The sequence below is a fragment of the Melospiza melodia genome, chromosome 3 (genome assembly GCF_035770615.1).
Source record: "Melospiza melodia melodia isolate bMelMel2 chromosome 3, bMelMel2.pri, whole genome shotgun sequence".
In the NCBI taxonomy this organism is placed as follows: Eukaryota; Metazoa; Chordata; class Aves; order Passeriformes; family Passerellidae; genus Melospiza; species Melospiza melodia.
The window spans coordinates 3,922,703-3,939,593 of NC_086196.1; the positions used below are offsets into that span (position 1 = coordinate 3,922,703).

The window sequence follows — 16,891 nt, forward strand, 5'->3', positions numbered from 1 at the left end:
GTCAGTTAGAGTGATCCCTTCTGCAATGCAATGGTCCCCAATACTGGTCCTTGCTTTTTTCACATCTGACAGGAAACTCATTGTCTAATTATGTTTTTCAGTTAACATAATGTTACATGCAATAACTCTTAAAAAGGACATGATGCTGCCCTTATAATCCAAGAACTGAAAAAGTAGCCCATACATGGAGTTCTTTGTAAAAAGGAAATGTACCAACAGATAAACAATGCATATCTTTAATCTTTTTGTAGTTTTTACCTCATTTCAGAACTGATGATCCTTCATTAGATAACAAGTCTGAAAGAGTGATGCCTAAAGAAACATCTTAGAACCAGAATAATAGTGAAAGGCAGCTTAGTAAAAACACCTTTTTTATGAACCCATAGAGATGGCTAAAAATGCTGAGATAATGAAGACTGAGGAAGTACAGTCTTGAAAATTTGGGACTAAAGAATAATGACATGATATGCAATTACCCATATTACATACTGCCTCTCTTCCTGTTCAGGTGGACAGTTAGCAAAGTTGGACTTAATTTCTTGTTCTGTGCAATCTTTATCTTCTCCAGCTAAACCTCACCAGCTAAACCCCTCTTTACTTCTCAAGTCACCACAAACTTAAGAAAGATCCAACATAGGAACTCCTCTGTATAGTATTCTAAAATTTACCCAGTTTCTGTAGAAGCTTTTTTAAAAAATACCCAAGTAAGCCCAAACATTGCTAAAGTAAATTTGTATTTCCTCAGAACAAGTATTCTGTTACAGGCTGCTTCCTCTATGTATGCTTACCTATGACTTTAACCTTCCTCATGGAAAAATCTCACTGGCTTTACTGGGAGTTTCTCAGAAGAAATAAACATTTCATATGCTGTGAATCCCAAACCAGAGTGGATTTCTTATCCACAATGTCTTCTATCATAAATTGACTCTGAATTTTTATGAAAAATTGAGTGGCAAAAGTATTTCAACACAAGATAGGAAATCTGGAAATCATTTTCAGAAACAAAGTAGCCATGCTTAACATTTATTTTTAAATCATCAATGAAGAATTGCATTTTCAAGTGATGGTAACCCAGTCAAGGTCAAAGGAAATGCCTGAATTTATTTCATGTGACACAGACATTGCTATTTTGCTAAAGGTGGAATTTTCCACTGCATATACACCCTTCAATATACATCAGTGTTCTTCCCAAGAGGGGAGACATTAACTTTTCATGCAGTAGTTTGGATTGATGTATTTTGTAAATGAAACGTTTCAAAGAGGTTTTTTTGGAAATGCCCCAGGGAGAATTGAAAATTTAATAAGTCGATAAATGCACCTATAAAGGTCCACATAAAATAGAAATTTCATCTTCATTCGTTCTTTACACCTGTGCAAAGTCAGGTGTACCAACCAGCAATCAGAATAATAGGACTTTACAGCTTCTTTCTCTTGCATAAAGGACTACAAGAGGTGCTGAGGAGAAAAAAGAATCTAGGTCTGAGAAGTCTGATGCTAAAAATTCAAATGATCTCGAGGCTCCATTGATTTCAATGACCTTACCCAATTTAGACTAGCTAGGAACCTAACATCTCCTGATTAACTTGCTGTCATGATGAGCTGCTCTTAAAGGAAAGAATAAATGTGCCTCATCTGCTCCACACACACACCAGAATCATATGGGTAGGCTGGAGAGGCAGCAAGTCAAAAGGGATGGGCCACCTCCTTAAGGTCCCAACCTTACAGAAATGGCCAATGAAAATGTTAATTAAGAACAAATTCACCCATCAGCTGCACAAACTGGCTCCATCTCCTGAAAGTTTTAGAAAGCAAAGGTTATCTCTAAAGATCTCATTACCTGATGTTTTTGTGGGTCAGTAGTGCTGTGGGAAAGTGCCACGCCTGCAAGGTGCCCATCGCCGGGAGGTGTCCCTGCCTCGGGGCCAGGGGAAAGGTGGGATGCGGTCAGCAGCTGAGCACCGATGGCACTGTAGCCATTGGAAGGCTGATGAACATTGCTTGAGGCAGCAGCTACTTCATCTTCATCACCGGAGTCCGTAATCAGGATAAACTCAGCCTTAAAAAGGTCATTCTCCTGCATTTCTCCTCTGCTTGAATGACACCCCAGGGACGGGAAAGCCGTTCGGGTGCTGTCTGCACAGACAGTGGACACACAGCCTTGTTTGGCCCCACTCTTTAAGACCAGCTCATCAGAGTCTGTGTCAGACTGCAAAAGACACAAGGAAAAAAATCCCAATTAACTGCATTTTATTTGTGTTCCCCAAAATGTAAAGCAATTTTGGCTTTAGGCAGTGGCTGTCTCTGCACTACCAAAAGTGCAGTAGGCAAATGAAGAATTTAGGCATGAGTGCACAGCAGAAGCCACTTCCCTGGGGAGTCCCAGCTTCCAGCCCGCAGCCAGAGCTGTGGGGGCTGCCTTCCCAGCAGCTCACAGAGCAACAGGGGGCTCTGAGACAGCGGTGGCCCCAGACAGGGCCAGCTCAGGGGCTGGGAAGGAGGGTGCAGCCGAGCCCAGTGAGCTGTCACACCGCACTACACCAGACACGGTGGGAAGGCACCCCGACCGCCGCATCCACGGAGAAGACAATGCTCCTCAGAGCAGCCTGACAGACAAATCTGGGGCAAAACCTATACATATTAATGAAGAAACAAAGGCCCTTAAGACAAGGCATTCTTCGAAGACTCAGAGGTCAGAGAGCTTTGCTGTATGTTCAAGCCTCGCAGCACAGACCACAATTGTTCCTCGTATTTGCTGCAATTTCCACATCCAGTATGTCACTTCTCAAGCATGCTTCGGATGAAAGCAGGAATAATGCAGACTACACACATGACACACATACCACTAAGGCATTCAGTATCGAAACTGCTTTGTAAACATGTTTCTGTCAGAGGAGGAATCAGGTAAATGAATGGACATATTGTGTACTGCAAGAGGAAGCCTCCAGATGGGGCTCATATTTGAGTGCTGCTTGAGGAACACGGTAATTACAAATTTCCACTTCACTGGCAGCTCCATGAGTCCTGGAGTTCAGTTCTTAGAAAAAATATTGGACCACAAAGGGGGATAGCAGCACTATGAGTTTGACAGTGTTATTTTAATTATCTGATGTTGGTTGTCAAAACATTGTTCAGGTTCTACACATTTTAGAAGAGGGACTAATCTGTGCTATGAAGGCCTCACTATTGCATCAACGGCCAGAAAGGTTTCGTCTGTCTGCAGAGAAACACATGGGGAAGAGAAACACAGGATGACCTGATTCTGCTTTACTCTGGGCATTACTACTTATAACAAAACCAATACTGAGCAGCTGTAAATGTAACTAATTCATTAAACCACCTGGGGATAATATTCCAGTGAATGTCTCTACAAATACATCCACCCTTTGCCCAGACCTAACCCCTTTTCAAGAGACAGGTCACTGAAATGCTGGAATATGTTCAGGTCAGAGGGCTGTGAACTCCTCTGAAAAGTTTATTACATGGAAAAGCACCCAGAACTGCAGCCCCAGCAATGTCCCAGGGAAAGAGCTGTTACACAAAAGCAGAATTGCCATAAGCACTAATATTAACCTGAGGATTGTGGCAGCCTTCCAAGCAGCATGGAATAAAATAACACATTAAGTGTTGTGAGGCAGGAAAGAAACAAACAAAGGCTTGACTAAAAGAAGGAGAGCCAGGAATGCTGCACTGCTGGCTTCACTGTTGCAGGAAATCACAGGAAAAAGTTTCCAAAAATCAAAAGCTTGCTTCCACTTTGATGCATTACTATGCAGCTATGAAAGGAATTGGCACCTTTCTGGAAGCCACAGCACTGGCATTTGCTGAAACCAGGATCCAATGAACAACTCCTGGTCCATTTCCATGTAATAACACTCCTTGCACACCACCCTTGCTGTCATGAAGATTAAGAAGGAATCGCCCTCTGCCACTGCATGACTGACAGAGCACAGAATTGAGATGATCAAGGGTTTCCTTCCAATATAAAGTCTGGCAAAGGCAAAGCAAGCTATTGAGCAGACACTCGCCTTCTCTTGCACAATGATTCCACATCTGGGTAATTAAACCAAGCACAAGCCAAGGAACCACTCAAGGGAAAGGGCTTCAGTTCAGCAATGCTCAGAATAAAATATTCTTTATCTTTTGAAGAAGTGGAAAAAGTAATGCAAACAAAAATCTACCTTATTTACAATTTTTTGGTTGCTCAGATCCTTTGGTTCCTCTGGAATTGTCACAAGGAACTTTGAGATATCCACAACCTCAAAATGAGTTGGAAGCTGTCCAATGGATGGTATGAATGTGAAGGTCAATGGTTTGGTCCCAGATTCTTGAGAAGAGACCTACAAAACAAAAATTCATTCAACTTCTTTATCCAAATAAAGACAATTTTAACAGAGTTGAGATAATATGAATAACATGAAATAATGAATCTACATAACTTACATGTTTGTTTTTGACTTTACATGTAGTTGTTTTGGTGTGGGTTTTTAACTGGCTAATTGTGTTTTAAAGCCTTATTTAACAGACAAAACACTGCCTTGGTTATAATCATCAACATTCCCTATATTCTAGAGGTGGCTCAGCAGACAGGAGAACTTTTGTTTGATAGCTTGCTATTCTTTCAATTTTCCATAACAAAATCAGGAAACCATATTTAATCCATTTCAAGGCTGTTTTTATCTTTGTTTAACTCCACTTTAGTAGAACAAAAATTCAATTATACCAGTGTATCTGGGCAAATTACAGCCCCTAGAGTATTTGCTTAATAAAAAACAAATCGGAAAAACTTTTGCTCTGAAAAAAAAAGCAAAATATGTTCACATTTTCTAATGTAAATGCAGCTAATTCTGAGCAATATCAGAAATAAATTGCAATTTAAGCATCTTCTCCATTTTCTTTGGGCTTCCCAGCCACCTATACCAACTAGTTGTTTGTCTGTCTGCTTTTGTCTCCTTCCCCCTGCTGCCCTCTCAGCAGGACTGTGTATATAGGGCCTGAATGCACAAAGACAAGAGAGGGTAAATGAAGGCGTTTTCACCTAAATGTTTGATTTTATCACAGTGCTCTCTGTTCACTTGAATCCCCTGCACAGGAGATGGACCAGGGAAAAGAATAAGTCCACATCATGGTAAAGCTCTCAATTGCTTAGCCAGATTTCAGGAACTGGAACTGCACATGCACCAGGTAAACAGAGGGAGCCACACCCCAAACCACTGAACCTGACATGCTGACTTTCCCATGACTTGTTGGTGTAAAAAATTCTTTTTTCTGATTCAAAACTATGAAGTAGCTTGATATTCCTTTGTTATATCTTATGTAAATCTTATGACTGTTAATTGTCTTTTCAATGAAGTCTAACTTGCAGGGGGTTGAACTGTATTGAATCATACAGGAAAAACATGATTATTGCCTCTGCTGCCTTTTTTTTTTTTTTGCTTGTTTGCTTGTTTAAAGTGAAACTAATTGAAGAGCTATGACTCTCATTATGCTTCATTGTAATTTGCATCCATAAGCAAATAGCAATTATGGAACAGAGCAGAATTATGGTTTACATTACTTGATCATCTTGTGGCTGGAACATTAAAATGATGGACACAGATTTCTAGTTCTAAAAAACTCTAGGCAAATATTAGTTACTTCTACTAACAGCTGTCTCCTGGAGTGCTTGGGCAAAACAGAGGCAGGTTATATGTAGAAATGCAGTCAAGTCCTCTTTCCTCTACAGTTTGGAACCACTGTGCTCCCTCAGACACATCCAAGTGTGCAGGTACAAGGTGCTCTCCTACTTTTACCTCCCCCTCCATTTCACACAAGTGACCAAGCACTGGAACAAAAAATGCACGGCCTGAATCAACAGTGAAAGAATAACAGCTAAATGCTGCACCATGCCAGGAGCTCAGGATGTTATTTTATGTGAAGGAGAAACAACAGCTCTGTCCTTCTCTCAGGAGCTAAGGTGCTTGAGTCTGACCATTGCTTTTCATAACAGACCAACACAATTTTTGCCTATTATTAGCCAGCACAATAAACACTTACTCCTTGCACCTGATAAAAGCCAGCCAAGTGCCATCAGCACGCAAGGATGCAGTCCCTAGGGAGCAGCTGCCACTGCCCAGGACACAGCCAGGGATGCAGCCTCCAGCCCCAGGGGCCTTTGAGGGGCAGGGTTACCTGCACACAGGCTGGAGCATCACATCAGCTTTAGTGATTTCTGTCCAGCTGACACCATTCACTGCACCCTGCCTGGGTCTACACTAAAATCAGCTAGAGATGGCCCTTGCCTTCCTGAAGACCTGCAGCTTTGCTTTCATCTTCTCTCTCTAATTAGGAAGTGCAGCTGAGGACTTTGACTACCTTGGTTGTCTTCAAAAACATTTTCCCCCTCTACCTCACCCTTTAGTCATGCTCTTATTCTGACACTTGACAGCAGCTGTTCTGTATCACTGGACATTATTAAGTCAGAGGGCAAAATATTCCTTATAAAAGAAAAAGGAAGAAAGGGAATAAGTGTGCAATAGCAAGCCCAAACACAAACAGATTTATGGCAAATTCCAATACAATGTGTCAGCATTGCTAAACTCCCATTATTTTATTTGCACATTTGTAACAAGGAAATACAAACAAGAAATTAGACTAGAGGCTCCAGGCTGTTGCACAGTAATGGAGATATCTTGATATCACCTTATTTTGTATGTGTCTTACCCTGCACTTCCCATTTTATTGCTTTGGTGGAAAAATTACAGAACACCTTACCATCTTTGGCCTAAAGACATTGTGGAAATAATCACCAAAATTGCCTGCAAGGTAAAACTATGATTGGAAAATACATTAAAATAGAGAAACAAGATTTTTTTTTTTTCAGGTGGGAGATGCCATTAAATCATGGCATTATTTCTATTCCCCTAGTGTATATTATTTTCTTGAAGTTTAGAAAGCATACACAAGCAATTACAATTACTGCATTTCAGACAGTTTCAAGTTGCTAGGTACTGCACTGAGCAGTGACAGGACTGTGCTCCTCTTAATTTCACTCACAGCAATTGAGAAACAGGTACTTCCAGCTGGTAAAACTGGTCATGCAATCTAAGCTGCTTCACAGAAACCCAGACAAGCAAATATCACATGACTAGCCAGAAAACACAACCATTGCCACTGAGGGAAAACAAAAGATAAGTACTTGTGGCTTTATATTATTTTTAAGTGCTTATTTTCATTTTATATATATTTTTTAAAAAATAAGTAAAAAATACATTGACATTTTAAAATTTAATTTTTCATTTAGAAAAAAGATTTTTATACCTTTTTTATATACTCATTTACCATCTCTCTCTCTGGCTGATGTTTCTAACCTTGAAGAACTGAAAAGACATGAACAGGCTGGACCTCCAGCACTTCGTTACATCTGTTAAAAACCACTGATATATAGAGGTAAACAATAAAGAAAAAAGCTTCAAATTCAAATGTATATTTTAAAAATATATTAAACTTCTTATCATCTTTCCTTCATAATCAGTAGTAGCAGCAGAGGTAATTCAATATCATACATTCCCTGCTGCTGGAATTCACTTGAATCAATACAGTTACAGTGGCAGAAAAATACCAAATGTGACATCTGTTGAATTCAATAACTAAGGAATTCTGGTTTATATTATATAATCAATCTTATGCACGTGAAATACCAGATTGTTTATAATTGCAGCCTTCACATTAACTAGTTTTTTGAAGAATAGAAATTGTAGAGTTTAATGTAAATAACCTTTATATATATCCATTGGTGTCTATGGGCAGCTTCATAATATATTGCCAAAAAGCTTCAAACCAAAAAATTTATTCTAGATGACTTCCATGAGCTCCTATGTCATCAATTTACAAACAGGTTTGTTGCATAATTAATACCATCAATTTACAGCTGCCCTGGGGATAGTAACTTAAATTATATTAATTTTTGTTTTCATTAGCACAGCTTCTGTAGTCCTCAGTTGTAGAGCCCATTTTTATTGTCTTGGTTACCTTATGAACATAAATGAACACTTCTATTTAATCTCTCATATGCTCCATATGCATTCAGCATGCTGCCTATTTTGTAATTTAAATAGAGGTTCTATTGTCAATGATTGCTTCTCAGGACTTCCTTCTGGAATACAGATTGCTAAAGTGAAATTCAATATGCTGGGTCACGTTACCACTTCTTCCACTGATTTGTTAATGTAAGTCATTCTATTAATAAAACAACACCCTGAGAAAACCTCATTCTTGAAACATCTAGTTCTTCCTTTGATGATATTTATTTGTTTAAAGGACAGAAAAGGAAATTATGAGTAAATAATAGCAAAATAACAAGTGTGTACATCATGAAATAGAAACATGTTGACTGAAGCACTGTTTTGGTCAGAGCACAAATTCACATGCCCACAATTCCTGAGTGATAAATATAGCTCTGACACTCAGAGAGAGCACAGCTAACACCATTCAGCCAGCTAGGGAGAGGGGCCATCCAAAAACACAGCCTGAGTTCTCTAATCTCTCCTTAAACTCCTTTTCTATGTCCAGACTAAAGTCAAACCACAAAGAGACATTGCCTCCTCCTCACGACAGAGAAAAATATAGAGAAAAATCTAGTCAGATGGAACTAGCAGTGAATGAGATGTAAGAATCTTCAGCCTGTCCTCATATCCTGACTCGTTACAGCTATCACAGTAAACTAATATGGATTAGCTGTTTATTGTGTAATGAGCTCTGGCTTTTCTAAAACCTTTTACAAACAGCAGCAGATGATCATCTGAACACCAACTTTCTCTCTGTGAAACTTCAGAGGAAAAAGCTAAACCCATTCCAAAGGTCCAGAATGAAATTACAGTCAAGAAGAAGTTTGAGCCAAAGCTCCCAAGGATAACTGTGGCCCAGAAGCTTCCCCAAGCTTTATGATGTGCCCATTTTGTCACCTTCAGCAAATCATTTGTGCTTCTTTCATTACATCAACACACACACAAATGCAGACAAGTATCTTTTGAAAATTAATGTGTGATGTGTGAAAAGCACTAGAAAGAGCAAATGAATAATAGTAAAAAAATTTAATCTATTATTCAAAATGCAAGAGCTCATTCAGATTAAGTGGTTTTTTTCAAACATCATTTTAATTAGCTCTTCAGCCCAGCAGACTTTATACAACTGTAATTGCTCTTTGATACTGCTCTACATATATGCAGTTAAGTTTGATGAAAAGTAAGTAAAAATAACATTTAATTTCCTCCTTTTGCTGAGGGGAAGTAAAATACCTAGTCTGTTATGCTTACTTGACTTAATTAAATGCAGTGTGACTAAATGGTCATAAAATATTAGACCCTAAGATGATCTGGGTTTTTTAATTATATTTCTAGTGTCACTGGCACCCTTAAACTGCTTATTTGCTTTCAGTCTCTGAAACTTCCTACGAAGCAACATTTCCCAAGTTAAAACACTGTGTTGTAACATCCCAAGCTGCCCTAGTCCATCACCCATGTGCAAAACCACAGCTGGGTTGTCCTACACCCAGACTGCCCTGGCTTCTCCCTCAGCAGGGAATCACCTCTTCCTTCTGGCTGTCCTGTGTTCGTTTTGCTGTGTGGAACAAGCAGAAATTAAGCTGAAATTTTGTTGCTGATTTTGCCCTAGTGTGGCCAGGCTTGCCATCTGGCCTTCCACAGAAAGCAGTCAAGGACTGACAAAGAAAAAGTTCTAAGGCAAAAGAAAACTTTTTAAAATCCGAACAAAACAAAAAACTGGTGCTGTCTAACATGTGCATGGTTTGTTTATCAAATATTTTTGTCTTGATCATTGTCAGAAGGCTTCCCGGGAAATGTGAGACTTCAGATCAAATCCAGTGCCTGCAGATAAAGAAAAATATCTGCCTTAAAACTGGAGTCCTTGAAGGTCACAGGACTTATGCCTTCATATGTAAAGCATTCATACTAGCACATTAACAGATACATTTAAAAACTGATATACACAATATATGCTTATGCAATGTCATGATACCTCTGCCCAACAAAAAAGGCTGCACACTGGTCAGTCACATTAGTATAGCACAGAGGCAAAAAGATTTCCCATTTTCCAGTCCATTTTTCAACAATTCTGACTTGATTACTCAGTAAGAAATTGAAAATTATAATTTATTCTTTTTTCCTGTAAGTTTCTTGCAATTTCAGCCCTGTAAAAGAGTCCCATAAATGCTGCTATCACCCTCACAGCAACCTTAAAGCACGTTCTCATTAATCTATTTGACATCATTCCCCTCATTGTGGTTTCCCAAAAGCTGTGCCTGTCAATAAGAGGGTGTTGCTTGAAATCAAGCGCTGGGAGGATAAATAAATCCCTCCTTACATCTGTCAGAGCTGAGACATCAGTCTTGTGGGATCATGCTAGGAAGGAACTTCAATTTTATAGCATCCCGCATCAGCCATTTGCCTTTTGGTGTCACAAAATGTCCGAGTGGTTGCGGGCAGAGGGTTTCAGCCAGAGCAGCTCCCTCCCTGCAGAGCTGGGGCTCACATGCCACCAATTCACATGACATTGTGCCACCACACCCTGAGCCCTGCCAGTCCTGCCTGCCACACCTGAGGAGAACCAAGCCCGGTGGTGCTGCCACCACAGGTGAGCATCTCTGCTGTTCTCCTTCCAAAAACACCCTGCAGAGCAAGTCAGGGAACACACCAGTGGCATTGTTGCAAGCAATGCATCTTGGAAGCAGGTGGTGCCCAGCATCACAGCTGTGCCTGCACATACCCCTGCATGTGTTGAAAACTGCACCCTCAATGAGTCCATGTCATTTTTTGTGTTGTGAGTGGCCAGGGATTGAACCCACAGCCTTGGCATTCTTAGCATTTGCTTTAACCAATTGAGCTAATCTCCTAGCAGACCATTATGCCATTAATTTTGTACACTGGATTAACTGCAGAGTGACTCCAGGAAAAGGATATATACGTGCAAATACTACATGTCATGCTATCGTAGCTTGAAGGCTGTTGAAGAAAAACAAGGGATTTTAAAAGATGCTTCCAAAAGTACAAGGACAAGATAATAGCAGAAGCCTTGAAAGTGCAAGTGTGGAATAGGAGCCTTAGGGTTACAAGCACAAATCATTAGTAATAAGTTGTTACTCACTACAGGAATGTAACCTTGTGTGCTGGTATTAAGGATAACAGAGCAAGAAAAGAACATGTTTTATCTGGCATATATAAAACATATCAAACACCATTACATTTAGATATAGGATGTGCTGGCTGATGAAGGAGGAACAAATAAACCGTGAACAAAGACAGTAAAATAGCTTCAGGTGGGCCCAAAGCACAGGGTAAGCCCCACCACCACCATCATCCACCTTCCTGCAAACAGCTGCAGATGCTGGCAGCTCCCATAACAATACATAGAAAATAAAAGAGGTAGAAAAGAGAAAGTTGTCTAGGTTGCTTTCAACTGTGAGACCATTGAGCTGCAATAGTAGGACCATTTGGACTTTAAGTGTATGTCTGTACCTAGACTGCACCTTTATATAAACCCCATGCACATGTGTTTGAGTGCACTTGGGTGAACAGTACAATGAGGAGGGGCTAAGAGAAAACAGATTGAAGAGAGGGTAAGTGTGAGAGGTAGTGCACAAAAGTCTTTCCCAAATGGATAAACTCAGGGGATTAGTGGTCTCCAGTTGAACACAAAATAAATGATAAATTCAGAATACCAAGTATTAGCCCAAGACCCCCAGGACACACTGGAATCAGCAATGAACAAGTTGAACCCCCCCTGTATCTGCTGTACCCAGACAAAGACTGCAGGATTACACATACAGCTCACTCTCTAAGAAGGCAAAGGCACAGGAGTAAATCCTTCTACTTCTGCACAAAGGGCTGTGCCTCCAGCTGGGCATGAGTTAGTGCAGGAGGGGTTGAGAAAGCTGCTCCAGTAACCAAACACACCCTGTGAAAAGTTATCTGCTTTAATAACAACAGCCTCATTCTCTTAATAGCTTGACTAGAAAAAGGGCTCATATAAATGTTGTTTTTGAGAAGTGCTTCCTTCAACTTGTTCCTGTCAGGGAAAAGGGAATTAATAACATTATAACTCTGTGATTAGACTGCTAATTTTCCAATTAGGGTAACTAGAAATTTTTGCATCTCTATAGATGCTTCTCTAGCTTTCATGAGTTGCACAAGGTATTTGATCTTACCTCCCTTGAGGTTTGGTAGTGATTTGGATACAGCAGATGAAATTGAGCATTGTGCAAAGTTTCTGCTCAGTTTTGAAGCACTGCTTTGCTGGTTTGCTTAGATGCAACTGAAGGACTGGTACAGCCCCACTTCAGCAGATGAGTTACACTTCAAACTCCTCCAGGTTAACAGCTGTGTGTGAAATCCCTCATGGACCCTCATGAGGACATGCTGGATGTAGGGCTCCCAGTGCTTTGGGGCAAACCTGCTGTCAGCAAGAGCACTTCAGCCACATTTTGGCAAGCACAACATCATTCGTTTCACAACAGCATTTTCTCTGTGTTTCCCCAGGTATAACCCTATCCAAAACACTCCAGCACAGTGTGAACACCCCAGTCACCCAAGTCTGACAGGAAGAAATGAACAACCATGGCCCTTTGTACCACGGTCACCTGTTAATTGTAGCTTTGACTCTAAGAAAAATCGTCCTCTAACCCAAAGGACTACAGCTTCAGGTTCCAATTCATTCTCACTGCCAGCATTTTTAGCAAAGAAAATTCTTTCCAGGAGAAACAGAAGGCAGTTTCCAATACTCCCCCCTCACAGATTGCAGCTACCTCTGTAAGATTTAATGTTCCCATTCCCATGCCCAGGTTAACAGACCCTGTCATTACCTCCTGCCCTGATACAAGCAACCAGCTCCAGCTGCTCTCATCCAAACACCAAAATGCAGTGACATGCTCATACATGACATGTCTCCACTGACAGCTGTCTCCTCATTTTGACTTTCTGATTTCCTAAAAGTTTCCTTTTCCTCTAATATTCCTCTTTCATTACTGCTGTCTGTTCTCAGCTAAATGAAACTTGTTAAAAATACTTGTTTAAGTTTTTGATGGCTTTTTCAGTTTAGTTTATTAAAATATTTTCATTTTTTAAAACTGTAGAAAGTAAGGGATCTTGAGAGTTAAAATGTTTTGGACAAGTTTTATTTAAGTGGGAAGTAAATATTAATTTAAAAATAGTTGATCTGGCTGGAGGAAAGTAAAGGCTGATGTGATTTGCTTCTGGCAGCACAGATTCTTTCATGTGTTTGGACTCTGCTATTAGTATTATTTTAAAATAAGAATCACATCTTCAATAGGTATCTCCTTTTCCACACTGCTACAGCTTGTATCTGGGCACTGGTACTGCTGAGGAACTATATTTTTGGAGCTGGGATCCAAAGAATATTAATAACGAGTTGTGTTAAATTTTCAAAAGGCAAATACAACTGCCACCCACATACCAATGACAGATAATAGCACATCTTCCATGTTTTGACATTATCTCACTAAACTATTGTGAAATACTCTCAAATATGTTTTCCAAGATTCAAAAAGCCATCTGGCCTCTGGATTTAACAAGCTTTTTTATCAATCAGAAAAGGGTATTTTGAAAAAAAAAAAAAAGCAATGCTGTCATAGATTTCAACACAGGCAAATTAAAACCTTAGTCTTTATCTACTTCACATATGACCAGACTGAGGGCTTCCAGTTAATCTGGCATAATTTTTTTTCTACTGTCATTGAGCAGACAGCAGTGAAAGTCTTGTAATACCAGCTAGCCCCTATTCCTCAGCTCCTTTCCACAAAGAAGAGAACAGAGTTCTCATTGATGGCACATTAGAGATACACAGAGCACTTTGGAAATATCTGCTGCTACATTTTCAGTTTTTAAACAAAGCACACATAGGGGAAGGCAGTTAATATTTTAATCCCTAAGAAATGGATTATTTCATCTTGTATTATCAGCAATAGGCTTCCCATCAGAAGCTGCACAGTCACCTGTGCCAGGCATTTAAGGAATAATCAATACAAGCTCATCTACAAGCATTCTTACCTGTCCCCTAATAATAAAACTCAGAGGGTGGATAATTCAGATGCCTCCTTCTGCAGACTGCTGCCTGTAGTATGCAGAGCACAGTTGGAAGATAAATAGAAAATGAACATTAAAAAAGCAGCAACGAAATGTCTATGATAAAACTGAAGAAGAGGTCATATTTTCCCCTTCTCAGCAAGGACTTTCAGAGGTCCTTTTAATGAGCTATTTTCTGAGTAGGTCTGTGTGGGCCCAGAAGAATGCTGGCTACAAAGAGTAATTATTCTGGCACTCAGCTACTAGCAAACAATAAGGTAAAGCTGAATGGCTGTTGGCTTCTTCTGCACATTCACAGGAGGGCATGATAATAAACTTAGAATCTTGTTTTCTTCTCTGTGTTAATCATTTAAAAGCAGCTGTCTTTAAACATTTAACTTGAGCTTTCCCAGATATCAAGAATACTGCATGTTTGACAGTGCTAGGGTCATTTTCATACGACTTTATCCATTGGGAAGAATAGTTACGCTTGGTCCAATTAAATAACTTTATTTCTAGTCATTAAATAATTTTACACTATATATATAAAAGCTTGACTTTGTCTCATTAAAAAAAATTGTTACTTTTCCACTTTGGCATAGTAATTCACTAAATACAGTCATGTACCATTCCTCAGATATTTCAGAGTGTAGGAGAAAGAATAGAAGAACTGTAGGAGAACAGCAGACTGTACATTTTGCACCAAGAACAAGCATAATATCTTTGGACAACAAATCTGGGAAGTGAGAAAACACTTGAAGACCAAGTATGCTACTAATGCCTGGGTTCTAAAGAAGAGTCTCTCAAATTTAAGCAAAACCCTGCCAGTGTTACAAAAATTACCTCGGTGTTTCGGTTGAAAATGTGTTAATAACACTCATGCACAGATGCTACAAACTAATTAAAAGGATCAGAGGCTCAAAGGATTATAAAAAAGAGAAGGGACCTAATTGAAATTAACAAAAATCTACATGCTGTCTACAGATACTTTCTTCAGACGTTCCCAATATTAGAATACAAGTGACAATGCAATGGAAAACACTTTGGCAGGTAGTAACAAACAATGTAGGTTCACTACTTAATTCCTGTATATTTGTACTGTCATGTTATATCTTCATCCTAGAAAAATGGAGGAAGGCATGAATGTAATAATCATAGCTTTAGATTGTTTAAAGAAGCAATTGAATTTATTTACTGACAGAACTACAATATCAGAGATTTTATAAATATTTTTGTCATCTTAGAACAGGTCAAAGCCTATATTTCCTAAGATACCCCAAAATAAACTCAGTACAATCAAGGTTGGTCCTGGCAGTAATTCCAGTGTGTTTCATAAGATTCTTAAACCACCCTCACCACCAGGGAGAACTGATTACCCTCAAGCTGTGCATTAAGTGACATTCCTGACATACATTCCATAGGATGGATTCTGTCCCTCCTCCTGTAAAGGACATTTAGCATTTTGATGACGTTGGGAGCATCCATAAGTCAAGGTTCTCTTGCGCTGTGTTTTCTATAAGCTAAAGACACATCGCCCTCTTCTTCAAACCCTAGGCTTTAGAGCCAAAAATTTTGCAGCCATTCAAAGAGAGCTTTGCTCCTTTTGCCTTAATGAGAGATGAATCTGCAATCTCCCAAAAGCAGAGATGACAGATTCAGGGAAAATATTTCTTGCTTACTGCAGTGCTCTAAAATGTCTGGATTGAGGAGAATCTCACAAGATTTCAGAAGAAATGGTGATTTACTATTTTTTTAATAACTTTGGACCATTTTTTCTTAAAGTCACTTGAAGTAAGTCAAATTTCACCCAAGAATTGAGTAAAAACAAGTATGATTCTGAGTTTCTGAACTTGGTTTTTGATTTGAAAAGGGAAGAAATATATCTTGGATGAAGATTGAAACTGAAATTCAAATTAAGTTAAATAGGAGGTTAATATAAGGTTTAAAAAAGTGAAAGCATTTCAGTTATCAGTTTGTTGGTTTGAGATATCAGTCATAGTTTTAATTTTCAAGAGCGGGGATCCTTAAACCAGACATCAAAAATATATCCTTCATTTAAATTCAACAGAAAAGACCCTATAACTCAATGCATTACTTTTTCATCCAATGTTTTGACAAGTTATAAGATTTACAGATAATAAACAGATTTGAACTTAATAAAAGTCCTTGTTCTGCATCAGCAAATGACTCTTGCAAGTATTCTTTATCCCAGAGATTATTTGTCCTGTGAACAATATTAAGAAATGACAAGCATTTTTAATAAAGCTCTCCTACCTTCCTGCACAAGGCACAATCTATGAAAGGTTCATAATCAATGTCTTCTGAACAGTTTAATTAGTTTACATTACACAGAAGCATAGCGAGTCTCAAATTAAAAAAAAAAAAATTAAAACCCCTGAAACTTTAGGTCATCTATCAAGACCATCCTAACAGCAATGTATTGGTAATCCAATAAAATTTTAATTATGCACACCTTTCACTAAATCTTTGGATTATTTTACAATATTCTACATTCAGTTTTACGGAAAAAAAAAAGGCACTGCTGTACCATTTATGCCAAATTCTTTTTCATAGTGTTGGACTTTATGTTCCTATTGGCTACAGCTCTTTCTTCAGGAAAAAAGTGATGAGGAGCTCAGTCCTGCCACAGCTATCCAGGTGAGGTTTTGATAAGAGCAGAGAGCACAGGTCAAGGGGAGAGCTCAGGCACCCAAGAAGAACAAAAGGCAGATACACCCACAAGCTCAGCCCTCTTCCCTCAAACACCCCTTCTATGACTCTTAAATAAAGGGTAACCACTGAGGTGTTCTCCCAAAAACTTG

At 39.1% G+C, this 16,891-nt stretch overlaps 1 protein-coding gene across 6 annotated transcripts in view; it reads right to left on the minus strand.

Moving 5' to 3' along the window:
• MLIP (muscular LMNA interacting protein) overlaps window positions 1-16,891 on the minus strand; it is a 104,544-nt gene that overhangs the window by 56,834 nt on the left and 30,819 nt on the right. For 5 of the 6 annotated variants that reach the window (XM_063150679.1, XM_063150677.1, XM_063150676.1 and 2 more), the window contains exons 2-3: window positions 4,179-4,337; window positions 1,838-2,206 (exon numbers count right to left, since the gene is read on the minus strand). In XM_063150679.1, the coding sequence (XP_063006749.1) occupies window positions 1,838-2,206; window positions 4,179-4,337 (528 nt within the window). Of the gene's footprint in view, window positions 1-1,837; window positions 2,207-4,178; window positions 4,338-14,054; window positions 14,119-16,891 lie in introns of all 6 variants that reach the window. The other variant, XM_063150680.1, reaches the window with a different exon arrangement.